Here is a 23,921-nt window from a genome sequence, read left to right on the forward strand (position 1 = left end):
ACCTTTATCAATATGCAAAGCTAACCACAGAGAAAAACAAAAAGCTAAAACAACCAATCTATAAATTTTACTTTCAAAAATAGTTATTGGAGAGCAATAATAATCAGCATATACTTAGATACTATCTAAAAATGACTAAGACCCTTATGTATCCCAATTCATGTTCCCTGAGAGTAAAGCACCATTTTACATAGTCCTTTACAAACTAGAAAACACTTATTTTATCTGAACCCTGCAATAATTCCCAACAAGTCCGTAAAACAATCCTTCCTTAGAAAAACGATTTACTCTTAAATGTGTTTACCAGTATATGTTACTTTATACTCAATTCACAAAAGCCCAACTTTTCCCTGCTCCAACCAACTCACATAAAAATGCTGCTCTAGCTTACTAGGTTCTCCAACATTTCTTGTTGTGCTTTGCTTATTATCTTAATAACTGACATATCATTTTTTTCTGTCTCTAAATGATCCAATAACAGCATAGTAGCGCAGTGATTCTCAACTAGCAACAATTTTGCTTCCCAGGGGACATGCGGCAACATCTGGAGGTATTTCTGATTGTCACAACTGAGGGGAGGGGGATACTACTACCATCTAGTGGGTAGAGGCCAGGGATACTGCTGAACATCCCACAATGCACAGGACAGTCCCCACTACGAAGAATTATCTGGCCCAAAATATCAATAAAGCAGAGATTAAAAAAACCCTAATATAGTGGTTAAGAGAGTGAAAATCCAGGGGCCAGACTGCCTTGGTTCAAATCCAACACCATGACTTACTGATTTTATGACTGACCTTAGGTAAAGTTGACCTCTGTGCCTCAGTTTCCTCATCTCAAATTAATTCACAGGGATGCTATGAGAAGTATAAAGTACTTACTGGATATGCATGCTATGTATTTATTAAGTTAAAAAAAAATAAAAAGCAGTGAATGCACTGCTCTTATTCAGTACTGTACTGGAAGATCTAGCCAGAACAGTAAGACAGGAAAGGGAAATGAAGGATATCCAAATTGGTAAGGAAGAAGTAAAACTATCCTTATTCGCAGATGACATGCTTCTATACATATAAAATCCCAAAGACTCCACAAGAAAGTTGCTGGAATAGAAAGATTCAGCAAAGTGGTAGGGTACAAGACCAACACACAAAAATCAGTTTGGAGTCCTCTACACTGATGAGGAAATCAAGAAAAGGAAATTCCTGAAAAAGAAATCAATACCATTCACAATAGCCCCCAAAAGGATAAAATACCTAGGAATAAACATAACCAGGGATGTAAAAGACTTACACAAAAAAAATTATAAAACGCTACCTCAAGAAACTAAAAGAGATCTACATAAATGGAAAAACATTCCATGCTCATGGACTGGAAGACTTAACACTGTGAAAATGTCAATACTAATAGCGACCTATAGATATAATGTAATCCTGATCCAAATTCCAACAACACAAAATGAAACAGAAAAACCAATCTCCAGCTTTATATGGAAAGGAAAGAGGACCCGAACTGCTGAAACAATACTGAAGAACAACTAAGCAGAAGGCCTCTCATTTCCCAATCTCAAAACTTACCACAGAGCCACGGTAATTAAAATAGCCTGGTACTGGTTCAATGACATATAGACCAATGGAGCAGAACTGACAGCTCATAAGTAAATCCATTCATCTACAGGCAGCTGATCTTCGACAAAGGGTCAAAGTCCATTCAATGGGGAAGAAAGTCTTATTAACAAATGGTGTTGGCAAAACTGGATATCCATATGTAGTAAAACGAATCAGGATACATCCCTCACACCAAGCACAAAAAACTCAAAATGGATCAAAGACCTAAATGTTAAAAGCTAAACTCATAAAGTTCCTGGAAAACAACAGAGTGAAAACTAGGGGACCTAATATTCAGCATAAATAGTCTATCAAGTAAAACTAAAAATGCACAAAATGAGAGAAGATAAATTAGAGAACTGGGAAATCCTAAAAAATTAAATACTTATCCTCATCAAAAGACTACACCGAGAGAATAAAAAACGAATCCACAGACTGGGAAAAAAATCTCTAGCAACAACATATCCAGTAAGGGTCTAATCTCTAAAATAGAGAAAATTTCAACAACAAAAAGACGAACAATCCAATCAAAAGATGGGCAAAGGACATGAACAGTCACCTCACCAAAGACAACATTCAGGCGGAAAACAAAATATACGAAGAAATGCTCGTGATCGTTAGCCATTAGAGATGCAAATCAAAGCTACAATGAGATACCATCTCACCCCAGCAAAAACGGCAATGATAAAAAACAAACAGAAAACAGCAAATGCTGGTGAGATTGTGGGGGGACTGGAACTCCTACACTGCTGGTAGGACTGCAAAATGGTATGACCACTATGGAAAACAGCATGGCGCTTCCTCAAAAAGCTAGAAATAGACATACCTTATGAGCCAGCCAAGATATAAAAGAACTGACATGAATAGACACATGCACACCCATCTTCACTGCAACATTATTCACAATAGCAAAAGATGGGAACCTTAAGTGCCCGTTAACAGACGAATGGATAAACAAACTGTGGTACATACATACTATGGAATACTACTCAACTACAAAGAATAATGAGGAGTCCGCAAAACATAACATGGACGAATATGGAGAACATTATGCTGAGTGAAGTTAAGTCAATCACAGAAAGACATACTGTATGGTGCCACTTTTATAAAAAGTCAAGAATAAGAATACACACAGAAAGCAACATTCTTTGATGGTTACCAGAGATGGGAGAGGGATAGAGGGCGAATCAAACACATTTCTGGTGAGGGGAAAGGTAATATCCAATATGGGTAAAGTCTGCACAACTTTAATGAAGATAAATGAAGACACTAAGAAGTATGCAAGAATAACAGACAATTTCAGTAAATGCTGTAACACACAATTTCGCAACAATAACAACCAAAAAAATGTGTGTGGTTACAAAGGTAGACATGTATGCATATTCGTGTATAGGAAGCCACATGTGTGTAAATGGGTGTGCATGTACAAGTGTATCTGTAGGCACATGTTAGCATATGCTGCATATATAGTCATACATATAATAAACCACATACAGGGCACACTTACGGATACTTCCTAGACAAAACCAAACACCTCATAGGATTGGATTACTGGGTTTGAAGGCTTGGGACCACAGTCTCAAGGGACAACTTGGTCAACTGGCACAACACAGTCCATAATGTTCTACATCCTAGTTTGGGAGTAGCATCGAGGGTCTTAAAAGCTTGTGAGTGTCCATCTAAGATGTAACTATTGGTTTCTACTCATTCGAAAAAAAAAGAGAAGGAAAGAAACCAAAGACTCAAGAAACCAGCCCACAGGACTAATAGCCCACATGAACCACATCATTCTCTAGCCTGAGACCTGAAGAACTAGATAGTGCCCGGCTACCACTACCAACCACGCTGACCAGGAACACAATAGGAGGTCCTGGGTCAGAAAAAAAAAATGCAGAACAAAACTCAAATTCCTAAAAAAGGCCAGACTTGCTGGACTGATAGAGACTAGAGGAACCCACAAGACTATCACCCAAAGATAAACCCTTTGAACTTGGAAATGAGGCTACTCCTGATGGTCACTTTTTATCCAAAGAATAGACTGGCTTATAAAATAAACAGTATCACTCGTGAGTACTATGCTTCTTTAAATAATCAACTATAAGACACCAGATGGTCAACATTTGCCCTAAAACAAAGATGAGAAGCTAAGGGGGGGCAGGGAAGCTAGAGCAATGGAAACAAAACAGAAAGAATGCAAAAAACGAGACTGTTGACACATTGTGAGACTGTAACCAATGTCATGGAACAAGTTGTATAAAAATGGTTAAATTGGAAATCCAATTTGCTATGTAAGCTTTCACCTAAAACACAATATTTTAAAAAATTAATGAATAAAGGGAAAAAAAGCAGTGAATGACTGCATCAAGTTGAAGTACAAGCATCACATAAGTCATACCTTCAATGGTTTGTTCTTTGCAAATACATAACAATCTCCTATACTTATATTTTTTCACTATTTTAATAAACCATAATCAATTGTTTTCAGAAAGAGAACACTTTCAGTGCATATGGTAAATTCACAGGGCTCTGAAGGACAGAGCACGGGCTCCCTCTCTCAAAAGCCAGCTCTTTATAGTCTTTTTCTTCTACACTATCATCAAGCCTATAAAGCACGTTTCTTTAGTTTCAGAGCAAGCATGGGTCACTCAGATAATCACAAGAGATCGTACATTATTTAGTCTGATCCCATTTTAGAATGGAAGAAACTAAGGCTCAGAACTTGCCAACCTAATTGCAAAAGCTAAAACTTAATCACTTCCCTGATTCTGAAATAACTGAAATACGTAGATGCCACTTGCCCAAAAGCATCCCAAAAAGGGCAATGAACAAGAAACTAACCTTAGATATCGCTCTGTTCAATGTTCTTGTATCAAATACCAATAATCCCTCTCCCTTCTTAGAAATTACCAATCAAAATTTTAAAAGTGCTAACTTCATTCTCACCAACTGAAAGTTTACTCCACTGTCTTAATATGCAGATGTCCTTTTACAGATCTTCTGAAAAGATCCCTCCAGTTATATAACTCATTACACACCCAATTTTCTCAATACTGCATTATTTGCTTATCATATTAGCTATAACCTCTTATTTCATCTTTCAAAACCCATGCCTAGTATATGAAATCTTTGGCATGGCAATAGTACTATGTATTAATAAAAAAGTCTTTTTTTTTTAAATACAAAGCAGAGTTTATCATAATTGGGGTTTAATATTCTCTCTGAGTACAGAACTCTCCATTCTTTAACCAAACATAGTTAGATTTTTCAACACCTAATATTGAAAAGAAGCCCTGGTGGCATAGTGGTCAAGAGCTCAGCTTCTAACCAATGGTTGTTCAAATCCACAAGCTGCTCCTTGGAAATCCTATGGGGGCAGTTCTACTCTGTCCTACAGGGTCACTGTGAGTTGGAACCGACTTGACAGCACCTAACAACATTTAAAACACATTTTCAGGTATGCTTTCTGTAAAATGTATTTTAAAATATCCTAGACTGATTTTCATTTATTTAAACAAAATTCCAGTTATTTAGGATTACAATTATTTTTCACAAGTATGGTTAAGTATCAAGAGCTCAGTAACCATTTCTTGAGATCCTTGGCATTTCTTCGTGTCTCAAAACTTTCAAGTCTTCTTAAAAGGTAAGGTGTAAGTGTGTGACAATTTAACATGTCTGAGCAACAACTATTATTCTTCAGTTAATACACTAACATTAAAATGTATATAAATTTCACTTACATTTGATTCTTTGCTGCTTGCCTCTGAGCTTTTCTTTCTTTCCTTTTTTGATCAGGTGGCTTAGCAAAAACAATCTCAATATTTTCTCCCTCTAAGTCTTTGCCATTCATTTCTTCCATAGCCTTAAAAAATAAGATACTGATCAATACAAGAGCAGAAAGAAACAATTATGATCTAGTTAGCATTAAATCATTTACCATTAACGTTGGAAGGACAAGACAAAGACAAAGCCTCATTCGGTCAGCAAGACAAGACAGGATCGTGAGTTAAGATTTTATTTAAAGCTCCAGCTCTTCAACTGATTATTTTTTTTAACTTAGCAAATCGCATAACTCACTAACCTACGGCCTGTAAAGGTTAGCGGAGTCTATGGGTGGTACAGACAGTTAACGCATTCAAAAAGATGAAGGTTTGAGTCCACCCAGATGTTTTCAAAGAAAGGCCTTGCGATCTACTTTTGAAAAATCAACAATTGAAAACCCTATGAAGTGCAGTTCTTACTGACACTGGGTCACCATGAGTCGGACTCACTCAACAGCAATAAAGAAAGATTAGCTTGATTGGATTACATGATCTCTGCGTTTCCTTCAATTTTTAAAATGTTCTGATTCTAGGGTGACAAAAAATCATTAGTCTAGTTTAGATGCCTAGAATTCGCCACTTGTTTACCTTGACAGCACCATCTCGCTCATCAAAATGAATGAAAGCATAATCTTTTAGTTTCTTCACTCGTTCCAGTTTCCCAAATTGACTAAATGCCTTTTCTAAAATCTCTTCTGTTACAGTATTGGCAAGGTTGCGTACAAACAGCACTTTTACCTGAAATAAAAAAGCAGAAACTCCCTGTATATTTCCAAAGAGCTCCATTTCCAAGACAGCAGCCCCCCTCACCTTGCAAAGTTAACTTTAAACACAACCTATGAGAAGAACATCAGATAGACTATATGCTTGGTAAGGAGCCCTGGTGACTGCAAACCTAAAGCTCGGAGGTTTGAACCCACCTAGCAACTCTGTGGGAGAAAGACCTGGCGATCCACAGCCTAGAAAACTCTATGGGGTATTTCTACTCTATCCCATTAGGTTGCTATGAGTCGGAAATGACTCGACGGCACACAACATATGCTTGGTTTATTAAATTAGTGATTGTTCTGCAATGAAATGGACATAGTCATTTCCTAACAATGAGAATACCATAACCTCTGAGATAGCTGTTCAAGTTTTAACACTTAACACAAGTGGGCAAATCTAAGTCATGGGGGCGGTGGGGGGCAAAACATCGACAAATTCTTCTTTCAATCTTGAAATCTCTCAAATTACAAAATTTAACCTTTTGGCTAAGAAACACTATCACTCCCTCCTAAATGCCTGAAATAGCACCTGAATTTCCTTATCTAAAGTGTTAAGTTAGTGGGAGTTTTCTAGGCCAGAAAAAAAAAAGAATCCTTTAACAATATTCACAGTTCTCCTGGCAGTTCACCTTCCCCTCTTTAACTAATTTGACACCTATCCTATAACCATTAAAGGGGGATGCTTAAAAGGAAAGATAAAGGGTAGAATAACAACTGCAAACTGCACTAATGAGAGTAAAGTGTTGACTCGAGATGTTTGTTCTCATAGGGTGTCTCAACTGACTGCTGAAGCAGGATACCTAATAATAGCTAAACCTTATAACTGCAGCAGCTCAGCTGAGGCCAGTACAGTTCACTATTTTTAGGAGTAAGACTTCTAATACAGAAATCACGTTAGCTAATGGCCCCATCCTCAAAAATGCAAAAGCTATTTCACTTAAGAATTCAAGTAAAAATTAAATTGAACTACCTTCACAGTATATAGGCTATTTAATCATGAAAAGTCTCATAATTATGGCTAAGTGTCCACGAATAAATTTCTACACATTAACTTTCCAAATACATGGAATTTCTGGCGTGTGGCCCTAATTCCTTAGTAAATAGTATTTTCCTCACCTTCAAAAATATGATTTATAAAAATGTACACAATTTTTTTTTTTAAGTCTTTTTCCCCCTCTAAAGCCTTTTCACTTTTCATTCCACCAACCCTTCTCCTCCCCCAAATTTTTAACTTAACTATTATTACCTTACCTTTGCCATAACCTCAGGATCAGGATCTTCTATAGGATCGGCCCATTCAACAGTTCCAACATTTCCCCAGACTTTGACTTTACCGCTCATTAACCTACGCCTTGCCTGAGCAGCTGTTTTGTGATCTTCATATTCAAGAAAGCAAAAGCCTCTGTTTTTTTTCTTGTCATCTGGTTGGTGGTATAAAATGACGTCTGTAAGGCCCTCTGAAAGTAAGCAACCATTCCAAGGAAATTAGATAAAATAATGAGCAAGAACAAGTACACTGAAGGATTTATTTTTCTAAGGTATTATCTCAATATCAAAATAAAAATCAATCTTTTTTCTTCACTGACCTTTACAAGGGACTCTCAAATAACAGGTCCAGATTATTTACCTGATCTACCCCTTCCCTCAATCTGTAATGAATATATCTAACACAATCAAGCTTTTCCAACACAGAAGCCCCCATGAAAAGAAAATGTATTCTTTTTAATCAGACCTAAGGTCTACTTGGCTTCCATTAATTAAATCACAAAGAGGTACAAAAAAATCTTTATATAATTATTTTAGGAAAATGGCAGTATAGGTCAGATTGAAGTGCCAACACCTTTAGATTTTATTATGCAGGTAAATACTAAAACTCTTTTTAATGGCACTTGCCTAGTCTGATACCAGTATTTGCCAAATCTCATAAGTCTGTAGCAAAGATTCAATGAGTCCATAAACATAGCGTTTAGAACACTACTGGGCACACAGAACTATGTTATTATCTTTATTATTATAAGTTGTACCTACTTCCAAATAAATCCAACTTACCTGTTACTTTGCTAAATTCTTCAAGAATCTGTTCCTTGGTTTTACTCTTAGGAATGGAGCCCACAAAAAGCCTATTGTTGGCAACAGAGATGCAGACACCAATGTGTTTTCCAGAACGAATTTCATGATTATTATACTAAAAGGAGGAAAAAAATAGTATACCATGTTTTTAAATTACTTACAGTATCGTAAGTGCTTATCACGGAAGACAAGCAAATCCATATACAAAAGCAAAACCTTTAACAAATTACAATTTCACCACCACATTTATCAACTATCTTTATCATTTAAAAACTACAGTTCACCATAAGGCACAGTAAAAGGAAGCTGTAGCCTGACAGATATGAAGACTATTGACAAAACACACCGAACAAGTTAATCAAATGAATGCAAAATTTTGTTGTGAAGCTCTTTAAATCTAGGAAACTTGATAAAGAATCGTATCTCTAGCAGTTTAAATTCAAGAATTGCTCATGCTACAATACCTTAACCTCTACTCAAATTCATCCTGTCAATCAGTTATTCTCATACAAGCGAAAATGATTCCAGCAGCACAAGCTTTCTGCCTGCTTTTTTGTTAACTAACATCTAAATCAACTTTCCCATCTTCCCTCTTGTAAAAAGTTGCAATAAAGGGGTGTCTGACTTCAAATACTTAAGTCTAAAAAGAGAGCTCCTTGTTATTCTGAATCTGACTGTGCTTTTTTTCCCCATTTCATTTTTATCAAGCCCACAAATAGTTAGAACAAGAAAGATAAGTAGATAACGTCAGTAAAATTGCATAGTTAAAACCACCTTGAAAATTTCATGTCAGTAAAACTTGTAGCAGTAGCAGAAATAATTCTCCAATAACTGACTTACACCTGGCCTTGCAATCTGTTTTATATACACATACAAGTGGAGTTATTCAAACTCAAGACCAATATGAATTCCCACAAACCACCCTCACAGCAAAAGAAAAACCATTCCTCTGCTCATTGATTATTCCCAATCTGGTGTAACAGCTGTATCAGGTATAACAAAAGAAAACATAACTAAGCCAGAAAACTGCCCTCGATTCCTCCCCTCTCCTTTCTCCATCTCCAGATATTCAATTAAACATAAAATCCAAAATCTACCTCCAATTCTGAACAGTTTGGTATTTTCTTCCCCACTGACTCAGTTCAGGCTATCAAAGTTTCTGGTTATACTGACCCCAGACTTATTCCTACTTGTCTACACTTAGCCAGAGATCTAACATTAAAAATATTGTATCTATCTATACATATACACACAGTTTTTGTCTACTGAAAAATCTCTCAATGGTTTCTCATAAAAAAAGATAAAGTTCAAATACTTGGGACGTTACATAAGTTCATTCTAAAATTCCTGCTATTTCCCCTTTCTCTCTACAATATGTAACCTTAGGTATTTACATCAGTTCTCAAACATGCAGTTTTATACTTCTAAGCCTCAAATGCCTTCTCTGAAACGTGTTCCTATTCAAATTCTTCTGCATACCTGGATATTGAACTATGCAATTGCTAAATCCTATAAAGGTAAAAAACATTCTATGTTAACACAGACCAATAGTTCTAAACAGAAGCCTAGATGATAGTTACAACTCGGGGCAGGGGGGAAAGGGTTGGGTTGGCTGGTGTTGGCATCTAATGGGTAGAGGTCAGAGATGCTGCTATGTATCTTATACAGCACAGGACAGCCCACCAACATAAATGAATTACCCAACCAAGAATGTCAATAGTGTCATGGTTGAGTAATCCTGCTATATATAGACTCTGCCTTCTCATAGAGCATATACATTGTATTAAAATGTCTTTTTCTTCCATTAGACCAATAATCTCTGAAAAAGGCAAATTGTAGGGCTATGGCTGAATCTGTAATTGCAGACGGTTATGAGTACCTTTGGTTCTATACCTGAAGTCTCCTATAAATCTCTTAATAAATTAATGGACTCTGATGAGACTACTGACCTTCTATCAATGGCTAGGACAAGTAAACTACAATACCTTATTTTACAAATAAAGTTAGGCTAAGAACACAATAAATTGCTTTAAGACATATAAATTCCCTAGATTCTGATGATGTAGCAAATAGCCAGCTGTAGTGACAAATCATTTAATTTTCAATATCTAGTATGTAATTCTAGGAGCTGACAAAAACAAAACATCAGAAAAACAATGAAAAAACACAAAGTATTTAAAGAGAAAGTGGGAGCTATTCTGAGGATGACAGAATTGGTATAATTTTCATTCTTTTTTTGTATTTTTCTTTATTTTTCAAATATACTAAGAGCAGGATTTACTATAATAACTTAAAATTTAAAATAAAAAAAATAGCAAAAATTAGAATTCTTAATTATATAGAAAATGCTACTGAAGATGACCAAAATCCTAAAAAGAAATCTAGTAAGGAAAGCGGAACAGAGAATGAAAAAATTCCACCAGGGCAACAATAATCAGAGAAATATGAGATAGTCATTCTGTAATGTAACCACCACTGCCATCACCCTGGCCACATTAACAATTTTGCTTTAAAATCTTAATGACTATTTCCATTATTGCCTACAGAAAAAGTTTCTTTACTTCTAGCCTGTCATCACCTGTCCTTCACTGAGTAACCTACTATTGCTACTCAGGCAAGAGTAGGTAGAAGGTATGAAGGATGGCTGTGGTCTCTGAATGCATTCCAAAGAATATAAATGACATGAAGATTGAGCAGGATTTATAAGGTAAACTATAACTCCCTTCTACCTACAATTATTTAATAAAATGATTGGAACAATTATATGTGCCCCATAAGAGAATAAATGAATTTCCCTGTGAAAATAAGTCATTCAAGGAGCAAAACAGAGAGACCCTGCGGGCTCACTGTCCAAATAAAGTACCTGGAAATAAATATTTCCTGAAGCAATGCTCCATCTACAAATTAAGTGTACGTGTGTATTTATACGTGTGTGTGTTTGATTTACTTAACCTTTCTAATTATTTAATATTTTTTAAGACCAATCTATCACCAGGAAGCCCAGGTGGCACAACGGTTAAAGTGCTTGGCCGCGAACCAGAAGGTTGGCAGTTTGAACCTACTAGCCGTTTCTCAGGAGAAAGATGTGGCAATCTGCTGCCATAAAGATTTACAGCCTTGGAAACCCCATGGGGCAGCTCTACTCTGCCTTATAGGGTCGCTATGAGTCCAAATTGACTTGACAGCAGGAGGCTGGCTTTTTTTTTGTGAAACCGATCACCTTAAACTCAAAAATAAACTTCTCATCCAGAAGATAGGTAACAGTGAATAAGATGGTGAGAGTGCATTAAAAAAAGAACTGTTCTGAGACTTGATGGTGCTTCTAATTTAATATGGTAAATAACTACCAAAAAGTTAATATGCCATCAGGACATTATGATGGTATCAACATAAAACAAAAAAAAATCTGAAAAGGTCTTTCTGACTAGGAAGGTGGGCCCTAGATGTTAAATAATAGGTTTCAGAAATCTAGCTTTCAGGTTCAGAACCACAGTGAGGTGACCCAATATAAAGATGAACTTTCAGTATTAATCAAGTTTCAGTTTATTAATCAGTTTCAGTTTAAGAATACCAAAACAGGAGTTATATTAACCTGTACCATTGCTGTCATCTAAGTGTAAAATCTTAAAAGTCACTTTTTCCTTCCTTCCTTCATAGCCAGTAAGCCAGCAAATCCCCAGGTTAGAATTTCAAATTTTGAATCTGATCCAGAAGTGGTTGCTCAGTTCTAACACTTCTTACAGAAGAAAAACAGTACACCTCCCGAGCCTGTCCACTTCACTTTTAAGCCATTTCTTAATCAGAAAGCTGTTCTTCACATTGAGCTAAAATGTACTTCCCTAAATATTCTACCCATCAATTCTATTTCTACCTTTTTCGGACAAAAAATAAATCTACTCCCTCCCCCAAATGACAGTGCTTCACATACATGCACCTAAGTTTCATGACTCAGTTGTTCTCTATGCTTGGCTAATCATTCCTTCCCTGACACTGGCAAACTGTAGTGTCTTCAAACAATGTACCCCTCCCTTAAAAAGTGACATTCATAACACAGTAAATATTGTAGATGTAGACTGAGATTGAGGAAAATAAGCTGGAAACTATTATTAATCTTCTAGACACCATGCCTCCATTACATATAGTCCATGATAATCTTACCTTAATTTGGCAATCACACCACACTGCTGACTCACACCACAACTTATAATTTGTTAAATTGTGTACAGGACTTGGCATCTGTCCCTAACTCAACTCCAGCTTGCTAAATGTGAACTTTCCCAGGCTATCAAAATCCTTTCAGATCCCGATTTTGTTATTCTGGACAATTACTGCATGCATCTTCCAGTCACCAAACACTTCAAGAACTGCCCAACTATGCCCTCATTTAAGTCATTGATAAAAAGTGGAATAGAACGTATAGCATACTACTAGTAGCCTATCACTTATCCCTTCAAAATCTGACCTCCCTCCATTCTATTGTGGACTCCTTCCTGGCCTTTGTTCTCTTCTCCATCCAAACATCTTTCATTCTTGTGTCATTTACATCATGCCACCAACACCAAAGCTCAAAACTTTAATGGCACCCTACAGCTCAGCCCAGCAGGCATCACTACTACCTTCAGTACTGATTTTATTACATTCAGTTTTTATCTTCTACTTCCTGCATAAAACACTGCTTCAATTTGATTTACCTATTTCTTCACTGCCCCACTCAAACCTTTTTATTATGATGCATTCTGACTATTCTAACCCAAAGAAATCTATCCCTTCCATCTCTCCTTTACCCTTTGAACTTGCTGACACTTTAACTGTAGTTAGCTTCTCATGTCTTATAAACTCTCTAAAGTCGAACTGGATCAAATGACTTAGTATACCCATAACAAAAGTTTTCATGTTAAACACACTAAATATTTGCTAAATTGCTACTGAAATATTTTGTGAAACTATGGTTGGACACATTATGCTGGCGTGCACAACTACTTTGGTGAATAAAACCATCAGTGACTATTAAAACAGACCTCATATGTTTACACGTTTGTAGCAAGCACTATTAACATTTTCAGCAGGATATTTCCATTATGCAGAACTATCATGGGCACTGCATCGCCACTGGCTCTGGGCTCAAATTCCAACAGCATACCACACAAACGCACATACACCTTGGCTGCCCTTCCTCTTGGTTTTTATGACAACCACAAACATCGCACCTTATTTCCAAATAAGGTCCAAGGGGAAAAGAGGATGGGAGATCCTCATCACCCATTAATACACTCTATTCCCTTCGTCTGATGGCAGCACATACTAAATAATTGCAAATGGAAGCTATGTAACCTCTAAATAGCAAAATGGCCTATGAGCTATACAGAAATGTTATAAAGTCTTATGTCATAACGATGTATCAAATGGCACTGATCCGCCAGTCAAGTTACTTATCCAACATCTACTATATAATGGCACTGTTCTATATGTTGGGGACACAAGAAAAATAGAGCTTATATTCTGATCTGGAGAGATAATCATTGTACAAAGTCAAGAAATCATTTCAAGTACATCTAAGCATTCTTTTTTATCATGTTCAGTCACTGGATGACGCAGAGGGGGGACACTGCTCAAAGTCTGGAAAGGCCTTTAAGAAGACCCAATTGATGAGAAGGCAGAACTGGCCGAAGTGTTTGAAAGCTCAACAGCAGGAAAAAGCCTTGAGATAGAAATGGACATGGTTTATTTGGAGGACAAAAAAGGCTAAGTATTGCTGACGGGTAATAAAGAAGAGGAAGAGTGGTTGGGGAGAAAGAATCAGAAAGGCGAGCAGGAGAATAGTCAGATAGGGCCTCCTTTAGAGATCACTGGTTTTCAGCACGGGAAATGTTGTGATCTAATCTAAGTGGCTGAATGGTAGACTGTAAAGGGACAATGGATGGTAGACTAGTCAGAAGGATTCCCAGTCATCTAGCAAGATGGTGGTTAGATGTCAAAAATATTTTGGCAGTAGAAATATGACTTACTTCCTGAGCTCCTTTTAACACTACCTAAACCACTATGTAACTTGGGGGGGGAATCAGAGTTCCTGGTGACATTTATCTGTCTTGTACTGCTGGCTTAAATATTGTATCTAGTTAACAAAAGGAGTCCCTGGGTGGCACAAATAGTTAAATGCTCTGCTACTAACCTAAAGGTTGGCAGTTCGAATCCACCCAGAAGCACCTCAGAAGAAAGTTCTGGCGATCTACTTCCAAAAGTTCACAGCCATCGAAAACCCTTTGGAGCACAGTTCTACTCTGGAACACATGGGGTCGCCATGTCAGAATCGACTCAACGGCAACCGGTTTGGTTCAACTTTAGTTAATCTGCACTCAAGCTAAACAAGCCTGGTATCAAACTAAGCGTATGGCCTCAGGCAAGTCATCCAGCCTTTTTACTCATCTTCAGCATGAAGACAATTCCACCTACCTTGAAGAAACAGCTGAAGTGGCATTTAGAAATAACGCAGCACCTAGCACAGCTCTTGTCCCTTAACAAGCACTCAACTGGTAACTATTATTCACCTTTTCAGTTTAGATCTTGCTTCCCTAGCTAGATTATCAACATTTTACGGCTGAATTTTTTTTATTTCCCGAAATACAAGGCAAATGCTGGCTGAAAACAGGGTCACTTAAAAAGTTTGCAGTTGCTTCTAACTTACTGCCTCTTCTTCAGCTGGTAACATCAATTAATCCGTTTTCAGAGGTAATTCAAATGCAAACTTTAAATCTCCTGTAGTTTTTAACCTAGAATAAAAATCACTGCTAAATGCGTATTAAAAAAAATTAGACCAAATATATAAACTACCTCCACTAAGGTATTCCTCAAGACACTTAAAGTACAGGAGAGCAGAAATTCAATCTTCTCTAATCCATAAATAATGCAAAATAAATATTTTCCCAACATTTGGTTATATATAACTAGAATGACCCTTCAATTACATAAAAATTTGCCTTGGATAGAATTATTAATTTAAGTGAAATCTTAACATATAATACAAATAGGAATAATTTATAAAGTATGCCCCAATATGCTCCCTTGAGGAACTGCCGTACACTTAATAGGGAAAATACTCAAGTCCACAAAGTAGCAAAAAACATCCAAATCAACTTCAGTTTTGTATTTTCTCTAGAATGTTTCAATTACTTCCTCGAAAGTCCAGTCCTCTGTTAATGTTGTATAAAACACAAATCTCCCAATTCCATCATCATAATCCCAGCCAAAGTTAATAACACCAGTTACCGTGGAGTTGACTACGATTCATGTCAAAGTAAAGCAGCCTCTAAAAACAACAATGGTGATACTTCCAATTCATCCCAGTGGATGTATACCACCATTACTAGGAGTATCCTTCAAAAGGCACCATAATGCAAAGTCTGCTATTCATGAGGTAGTAATAAATAAATAAATAAATAACTATGCCACTAGACAAGGACTCAAATTACAACAGAGAAAACACAGGGGAAAAAAAAAGAAATTAGTTCCTAGACCAACCGAAAAGCTGCTTCGTTACATACAAAGTTTTTGTATTACACTTAAAAACTAACCACATAAGACTATACTCCAAGCAGTCTACAACAATACAATTTTTGATTGTGAGATATTATTTGTTAAATAAAGGGAACTGCCCAAACTGAAACATATTTCATAATGTGTACTGCTGTCATTCAAAATCATTATTACAACTGCCATATATAGCATCTTTCTCTAAAAATGTCTCTTTACTATAAGGATTCTGGAATCATCTAGAAATGATTCCCAGTTAAAACCTACTGTAATTTGTATACTTTGATAGCAAGAATTAAATACCCTACCAATGTCAATTTAATGATTCCCTTTAAAAGTGTTAATATACAAACCATTACTTACAAAACTATGTAACCATTTATCATTAAACAAAATTAAAACCTTACATAATACCTAATAAATAGGTCTGACATCACTGGCTATATAGTAAGATAGTTCATTACCTTCCAGATCATTCTGCATTTTCACATTAAAATTTACTATTACTTTATTGTTAAACTGTTGGCAAAAATGTTCTACTCTTTTACAGGAGGAAATTAAACTATGATTTCTAAAGTACCTCTTTCTCCAGCTCTAGGAGTCCTTGATTTTACCTGAACTGCTGAATCTAAAACTTTGACACAGCTGAAAGGTTACCAGTGAATGGCTCTGTAGAGAGCTACACATCCCTTCTGAAATAGGAAGCATTCTTTTAAGCAGGCAAAAATCAGCCATGGTTTAAAAAGAAATACCTAAACTTCTGAATTCTTTTAAAAGATACTTTCAAGTAGCATAATTTTCTAACATTAAACCTTCACCATATTCAATTATACGTACCAGCAGCAAATCAATGCAATACAGAACAGCAAAAGAAAGCATACTTTTTGTTTAACTTTCTAATTAAGGTTTGTCTTAAAATGTAAGTGATATCTCTGATGGTGAGGGAAGGGGGAAAAAAACCCTCAACAGAAGAAATCAGTGCTGAAATTTTAAATTTGCTTTGATTTACCCATAAAACATGTAAGAAAATAAGGCAAATTTAGCACACACATGCGCTAATAAATTATCTACTAAGGTTTTTCTCCAATTAATATTTTTTGGTACACTGCATAGTGTACCAAAAAATACTGATTGATTTCAACCACTAGCTTCCTCAACTATAAACTGCAGAAACCACTTGAGTCATGGAATAAAACTAATTTGAAGGCGAGTTAAATAAGCCATAATTCGAAACATGAAAAATCCCTCTTTCTAATAAGCTGGGGAAAAACAAAAAAATGTAGGCCGCTCACTACAAAACCCCTTTATTTCATTAACTAAAAATGTAGATTCACAATGTCTTTGTGAAATATTTTAGAAAAAAGTATGAACCAGGTGTGTCCAGTAATTATGGAGTCCTATTACTTTCTTACACCTTTTCACATCCCTATAAATTAAAAAAAAAGCAAAAAACCACTAAGCCAGATGTTTCAAACAACTGGTTACAAGGAATTCTGCCATGCTATCTTACTGATCCTGAACACTAATACAATGTGTGCATAGAGAATGTGTTAAACATTTTCTAATCAGCACTTCAAAAGATATTCGGTTAACCTTTAAACACAATTAAAAAAACACTAGCATTAAAGACAATGAATACCAAGATGGAAGGGAAAAAAACTTACCAGTTTAACAGCCTCCTGAGCTGCTTCTTTTGTACAAAAAGTGACAAACGCATAACCTCTATTGAGACCAGTAAGTGGATCCATCATTAAACGAAGATCCCATATAGGTCCAGCTTTTTCAAACAATGGAACAAGTTCATCCTCAAATAGATCTCGAGGGATCTTCCCCACAAATATCTGTAAATTAAAATATGAAGTAAAAACCACGGAGAATTTCTTTAGATAACCAGATACCTGTGCATCTACTACAAAAGGTACAAATTTTTAGTTTCTTTACCTCAGTGCCAACAGAAGGCTGCTGACCTGAATAAACGGAATCTGGAGGTGGTCCCCCATACTTCCTCTGTCCAGTGGTCACATCAAGTGTGTAGCCTGTTCTTTCCAAGAGTGCCTTGAAAAGTTCAAATGTTATTAATACATTTAACTGACAAGACCACCCGCATGCATTTAGCGTTCATGTCAATCTTGTTCCAATCTTTCCAACTATCTTGGCAACATTCCCCGTAAATCTCTGGTGTCTATTTCACAATTTTTCCTTTAACATTCACTTGTTACAGTCCTATCTCACAGTGAAAACTTCAGAACCCTATTCAAATTATTTTCCAGTTTTTAATTAATTATTGTATTATGTTTAGCGAACAACAAAAAAAATTAAGATCTTAATTCATCAACAACTTTGCAGGCAAGGTCTATCTAACTCTGCTATGCCTCCTAAAAAATGACTACATCTAACCTGGCTGAATTGAATTCTCTCTTAAGAATCTTTCTCTTAAGGAAGGAGCTAAGTAAGTTACCTCTCTCAAATGTGGATTTCTTATCCAATAAATAGCAAGCATCCTATTCCTAAGTATACACCCCCATTCAAGGCATTTCATCAACCTTTACAGAAATTGTTATGTGCCCTCAAGTCGATTCTGACTCACAGCGACCCCACAGATCAAAGGAGAACTGTCCCATAGGGTTTCCAAGGAGCAGCTGGTGGATTCGAACTGCCAACCTTTTGGTTAGCAGCCTGAGCTCTTAACCACTTCACCACCAGGGCTCCAAATAAGGTTTCCAAGGAGCGGCTGGTAGATCTGAACTGCCGACCTTTTGGTTAGCAGCAGTATCACTTAACTACTACTCCACCAGAAATTACACTCCCTAAAGTAAGTCTAGAAACTTGGGAGCTGCAGGAAAAATGACATACTCATTCACTATTCAAGTACCACGCTTCACAAAACAGAATCGATTATTCAGAAAAGAGACAAAATAACTTTGAAAACTTCACAAAATTTCAGGGTGATTTAACTTCTACACTTTAACTCCCAAAGGCGACCTTTCAAAATTTATACAACTCATATTTAGTCAAGAGCATTGGTAACTAGCCCTTCATCTCTCATAGGCCAAAGTACTACGAAAAAGTAGTCCACCATTTGCCTAAACCTGGCAATCTGCTTCCATTAACATTATAATCAAGAAAACCCTACGGAACAATTCTACTCTCGTAACACATGGGGTCACCATGAGTTGAAATCAGCTCAATGGCCACTAACAACAATTTACAGTTGGCTGGTAAATTCTGAAATAAAAACAGACTCACTAACCCCAGTTATATGGCAAACCTATCAAAAGACTTAAATAATCTGGGGTCACCTCAGTCTAAAAAGCTAAGATTTTAACATTTTCTACTAACCAAAAAAATTTATGAAAAAAAAACAGTAATCCATAAAAACTCATTCATTCTTTAACTTTTTAACAAAAAGACTCACAAAAAGCTCCATATTTTGGGCATCTCTTTATATTATACCCAAACTTCAGTTTGCCTTAGGGTGCAACACTGGGTTAGTAACAAAACTAAAATTCAAATCTATGACTATGACATAAACTGAACCACTAAATGGCTTATATCTTCCCATATGTAATTCCTATTCTATGTTACAAAGGAGTTACAATTCTTCAACTTTCACGCAACCCAAGTAATACTTTTTGTCGATCTCTAAAAACGAAGAGAAAAAACTATTTCTTTCTCCTCTCAAATGTTTTATAAAAATGTCTCTATACTCTTCTTGCCACAATTTCAGTCGTATTATAGCTTTAAGCCACCCCTCTGCACAGACAGACTGAAAAGTGAGTGTTATAAAGTCACATAAATTCAAACTCCCAAATGTACATTACAACTGATACAATTACAAATGGGGCAACCACATCCCATTTTCATGGAAAAATCAGATTTATACTTCAAACAAACTCAATTCACTCACAGCTAGATTGATAAAAGTCTCAAATTCATAGATGAGTCTAACAGCTAACTCGATATTTCATTCCCATCTTGTCCATATTCCAGGCATCCCTCATCCTGTATGATCAAACCACCACCCAACACCTACGTCCTACTTAGTAACTGATTTTCTTAAACCATAATCCTTGGTTCAAGAGCACTAGCATACTATATTAAGAGGATCAAGATAAAACAGATATGATTACAATACTTTCTGTGAACTAAACCTTACCAACACAAGATCAAAACCTAGTTGAATTTTAAGTTACTTTTCTATAACACCTTTTACAAAGCTCCCACTCCCAGTCTGTGTCCTCATTTACATTTCCACACTAAATGATTTTATTTCTAAAAACTACTTTTAGAAATAAACAACTTAATAGCTCATACGAACGGAAAAGGGAAAAGGCAGTGTTAAAATCCTAAATTAATTCAGGGCTTGAGAATACCAAGAAAAGAATCAACTGCTAAATGTACATTCTCCATTAGTATGGGGGTAAATAACTGATCCCCTCCCAGTTTGGTTTCACTGTCAGTAACCTGGACTTACAGTTTTTCCAATAGTGTCTAGAAATACAAGAGATATATTTCTTTAAATCTTTTATTTGGAATGCCAATAGCACGAATTTAAAATAAACATCAGTAGCTGAGTAACAAAAACAACCTTAAGAACAGTGACTTGTTTTAACAGATAAAGGCACAGAACTTTAAAATTAGAAAAGATTAATTACTTCATGCTATTAACTATCAACATCTTAAAAATACACACACCCATTTCACACTCAAGGACTATTTACCAAAACTAGGAAACAGCTGAAAAACTTTAAAATTGAAGGGGCTAATAAAGCAAGTTTTTGAAGACATACCTTAATTTTTGCCTCGTCTGGTCCTTTGCTAGAATCCGCTACTTTGGTCCCCTGTTTTTCTCTCTGCCTATAAGTCTTCATGACTCCACATAAAAAGGCACTTTTGTTCTGTAAAGAAATTTTCCAATCACAGTGAAAAATAATTTTCATACATGTATCTAGTTAAACTTAACAAAACATACCAAAACTACTCAAGTTTTTATTTTAATTATTTTTCCACTGACATTAAGTTAACATTACCTGAACATGAGAGAGATCACTGTCTTTAAACTGTTGAAGAACTGCCAATGCACCGTCTTCATTGAATTCTTTTAAAGCTTCGATAGCTCTTTCATCTAAATCACTATGTGCAACTAGCCCTGGAGAAAAGAAAACTTCATTAGTAGTCAAGTTTTAACATTTCTGGAAAATATATTTTTTAAAAAAGATCACGTTGGCCCATACAGGTACACGTATGCCAATTAACAATTCTGCTAACCCTCTTACCTACATGATGAAAAACACACATACTTTACTCATTCTGTACTGCATTCTTAAATGAGGCCTCAACCACATTTACAATGAATCAACTTCATTTTTATCTTTTGTGTCTAAATCACACAGTTCTGAACGATAACTATTTCTACACTAGATATACAGACTTACAAATCCTAAAATCAACCAACAAAGTACCTACCCAAGCATGACAACTGAACCTCTACTCAATTTCAAATACCACTAGAAGAAAGTAACAGCCACACCAAGAAAGACAGGGTACATACAAATCTACAGTTACCAAGTTTTTTAACAAGAATCCTACTGTAAAAATATCCAAAAAAAGTCACATGGCCTGCTCCCAACATTTAGCAGCTGTTGCTACTGTTTTATACTTATCCATCCGGCCAACCAGCCTTTAGCACCTATCCCTCCCTTTTTCCCCTCCCTCTATACACCTCAACCTGTAGTTCAAAGCTAAAGTAAGCAACTATCACAACAAGTCAAAACTCCAGTTCCCACACTTATTGGAAACCACAAAAAGTTGCTATTTTAGCTCAAAGCCAGAAATCCAATAGAAAAATTTTATAATGTAATTTTGCAAGTGTTAGTTCTTACCTGCAACGTAAATTTCATCTAGTTTTTCAGCAACTTTCTGTGGTAAACCAGCATCAAGCAATGTCTGAAAATTTTCTGAATGGATAACTGCAGAAGTAGTATCTTCAGTACCATTTCCATTAACATGTTCTGTAGCCATGTTTCCAGAGATCTGTTCAAACGCAATAAGCAAAATTAAACTACAATCTTCAAAAAGAATAGAGGACAATATGAGAGCCCCAATCTTTACTTTCTCTACCATTTACCACACCAGCCAGCCTGCGCTTCCCTTTCAAAAGGCCTTACTTTAAAGCCACTATCGCCTGACAAGTCAGATTTGGAGCGCGGGGCACGGAAGGACCGATTCACTAAGGTTTTCCTTAGTACCACCCGACTCACCTGCTAACACTCCCTAGGAAGAACCGTATTACAAATGGAGCCCAATTAGCAAAGGACGCGCCAGCGTGCCACATGCAGCTGTGCCGGTAACAGAAAGCTGTGTATGGAAAAAGCAAAGCTGGGCTTGTCCCTCTCAAAGGTAAACCCCCAAAATGCGCGCTTTTCCCGCCTGCCGCTTATAGATCAGTAACAACACTCAGCGAAGAACAAAGCGCTCACACAAGCTACCTTCCCACCACCCTATTTCTCCACCCTTCACCCCCGCACCCCAAAGCCCGCCCCCGACTCCGCACCCACAGCGGCAGCCTCACCGCTGCGGCCGCCAGGAGCCCATGTGAAACACGTGCTCTGCACCTTCATATATCCTACAACTTCCTTTAACGAAAACCCACCGAGTCGCAGGCCAAGACGACCATCACTGGCTCCCAACATCAACCTGAAGTAGCAGTCGGAGCCCCCAGAAAGCAGCAGCAGCAGCACAATCTCGTTCCTCAACACCGAGGCCGCGGCGGCGCCAGGCCACAGGCTCTCCCCGCCCCCCCAGCGCCGCCTTCTCCGTGGTGACACATGGCTCTCTCCGCCCCAGGCTCTCCCCGGCCGCCGGCGACCCCGGTCGCCCGCCTGCCCCGCCGAGACGAGAAACGCGGCGCTATCTGCAAGCCCCCACCCCTAGCCCGTCTGTGCAGCGACTGCGGCGCGGGGGCCGGCCGTCTCACACCGGCCGGGGTCGGCAACCCAGCGGCGTTCAGGGCGTTCCACGAACTGCCCAACGCCCGCCGGACCACGAGCACCACCCAAGTCTGTCGCGCGGCTGCGGGACAGGACCCGCTCCTCTCCGCCCACTCCCGCGCCGCGGCGACAGCCACGACAGCACCAACTCCGCCGCCGCTCGCGGTCCGCGCGGGCCACGGAGCGACGCAGACAAAGCCCGAACGGCGGCAGCACATGGAGGAAAGAAGGAAGTGGCGGCGCGAGCCGCGGCCTACTCCCAGACATCCCCAGTCAACGTGCTCCTCTGCCCCTTGGAATCCATTTTCCAGAAAAGCCGGTTTCTCCCCGCGCCGCCCTCCCCCAGCTCACTCCATAATGTCACGGAGCTCCCCTCCCAGACCCGGGTCCTGGCGGTCGTTACCTCCCCGTTGGGCTGCGGCGGAGGAATCCTGTCCGCAGGGATCGTGTTGCGGCAAACGCGTGCTCGCTGCTCCCTGTGTCCGGCGCGAGTGGAGCTGTTGTAAAATGGCGGCCGAAGCTCACGCCGCTGGCAGCAAACCCGATCCAGTTCCACTCGCCTCCGAGCGCGCTCCCGGTGCGCGCGCGCGCGCGCCCGCGTAACCCCCCTTTCCTTCCCTCCCTCGCGTGTCCGCTTCTCTCACTCACTCCCTCAGCCCCTGCCCTCCTCCAGCTCCTCCTTCTCCCCCTACCACTACCTCCAGCCTCCGTCAGCCTTCTTCTCTCAGCCTTTCTTCTTCCCCTCCTTGCTCCTTCCCCCCACTGCTCCCACTCCCGTCCGCGGTCTTTCAGGCACAAGTGGCCGCCGTTCCCCTCCTCGCTCGCTCGCTGACTCGCTCCCTCGCTGACTCGCTCCCTCCCTTGCTCGCTCTCCCGGACCCGTCCCCCAGTCCCTGCCGAGTCGGCTCCTCTCTTTCTCTCTCCCGCGCTGACGTGACGACGTAGCCTACGCCTCGGGACGCGCGCCCGAGAGTTCCGCCCCGCGCCCTGCCGCCTCCCTTGCTCCTCACCCCCTGGGGGGCTCGAGACCCCGCCCTTCCGCTCCAGCGGCGGCAGAGGGGCCGAGAGTGAATGAAAGGCCCGCCCCTTCCCCTCCCGACAGTGCCCCTCCTGCTCCCTTCCAGGCGGGGCGGGCCGGCTCAGCGT

General features: G+C 38.5%; 1 protein-coding gene across 7 annotated transcripts in view; it reads right to left on the reverse strand.

Moving 5' to 3' along the window:
- Positions 1 to 23,705, reverse strand: part of SYNCRIP (synaptotagmin binding cytoplasmic RNA interacting protein) — a 37,032-nt gene extending 13,327 nt beyond the window's left edge. For 3 of the 7 annotated variants that reach the window (XM_004388972.2, XM_023742947.1, XM_023742946.1), the window contains exons 1-10: positions 23,179 to 23,315; positions 21,669 to 21,819; positions 20,817 to 20,935; positions 20,577 to 20,684; positions 17,728 to 17,841; positions 17,451 to 17,627; positions 8,239 to 8,374; positions 7,441 to 7,646; positions 6,011 to 6,160; positions 5,342 to 5,463 (exon numbers count right to left, since the gene is read on the reverse strand). In XM_004388972.2, coding sequence (XP_004389029.1) covers positions 5,342 to 5,463; positions 6,011 to 6,160; positions 7,441 to 7,646; positions 8,239 to 8,374; positions 17,451 to 17,627; positions 17,728 to 17,841; positions 20,577 to 20,684; positions 20,817 to 20,935; positions 21,669 to 21,807 — 1,271 coding nt within the window. In that variant the 5' untranslated portion in view covers positions 21,808 to 21,819; positions 23,179 to 23,315. Of the gene's footprint in view, positions 1 to 5,341; positions 5,464 to 6,010; positions 6,161 to 7,440; positions 7,647 to 8,238; positions 8,375 to 17,450; positions 17,628 to 17,727; positions 17,842 to 20,576; positions 20,685 to 20,816; positions 20,936 to 21,668; positions 21,820 to 23,178 lie in introns of all 7 variants that reach the window. The other 4 variants (XM_004388970.2, XM_012559243.1, XM_023742949.1 and 1 more) reach the window with 2 other exon arrangements.
- Between the last annotated feature and the right edge of the window lie 216 nt (positions 23,706 to 23,921).

The sequence above is a fragment of the Trichechus manatus genome, unplaced genomic scaffold (assembly GCF_000243295.1).
Source record: "Trichechus manatus latirostris isolate Lorelei unplaced genomic scaffold, TriManLat1.0 scaffold00226, whole genome shotgun sequence".
NCBI lineage: Eukaryota > Metazoa > Chordata > Mammalia > Sirenia > Trichechidae > Trichechus > Trichechus manatus.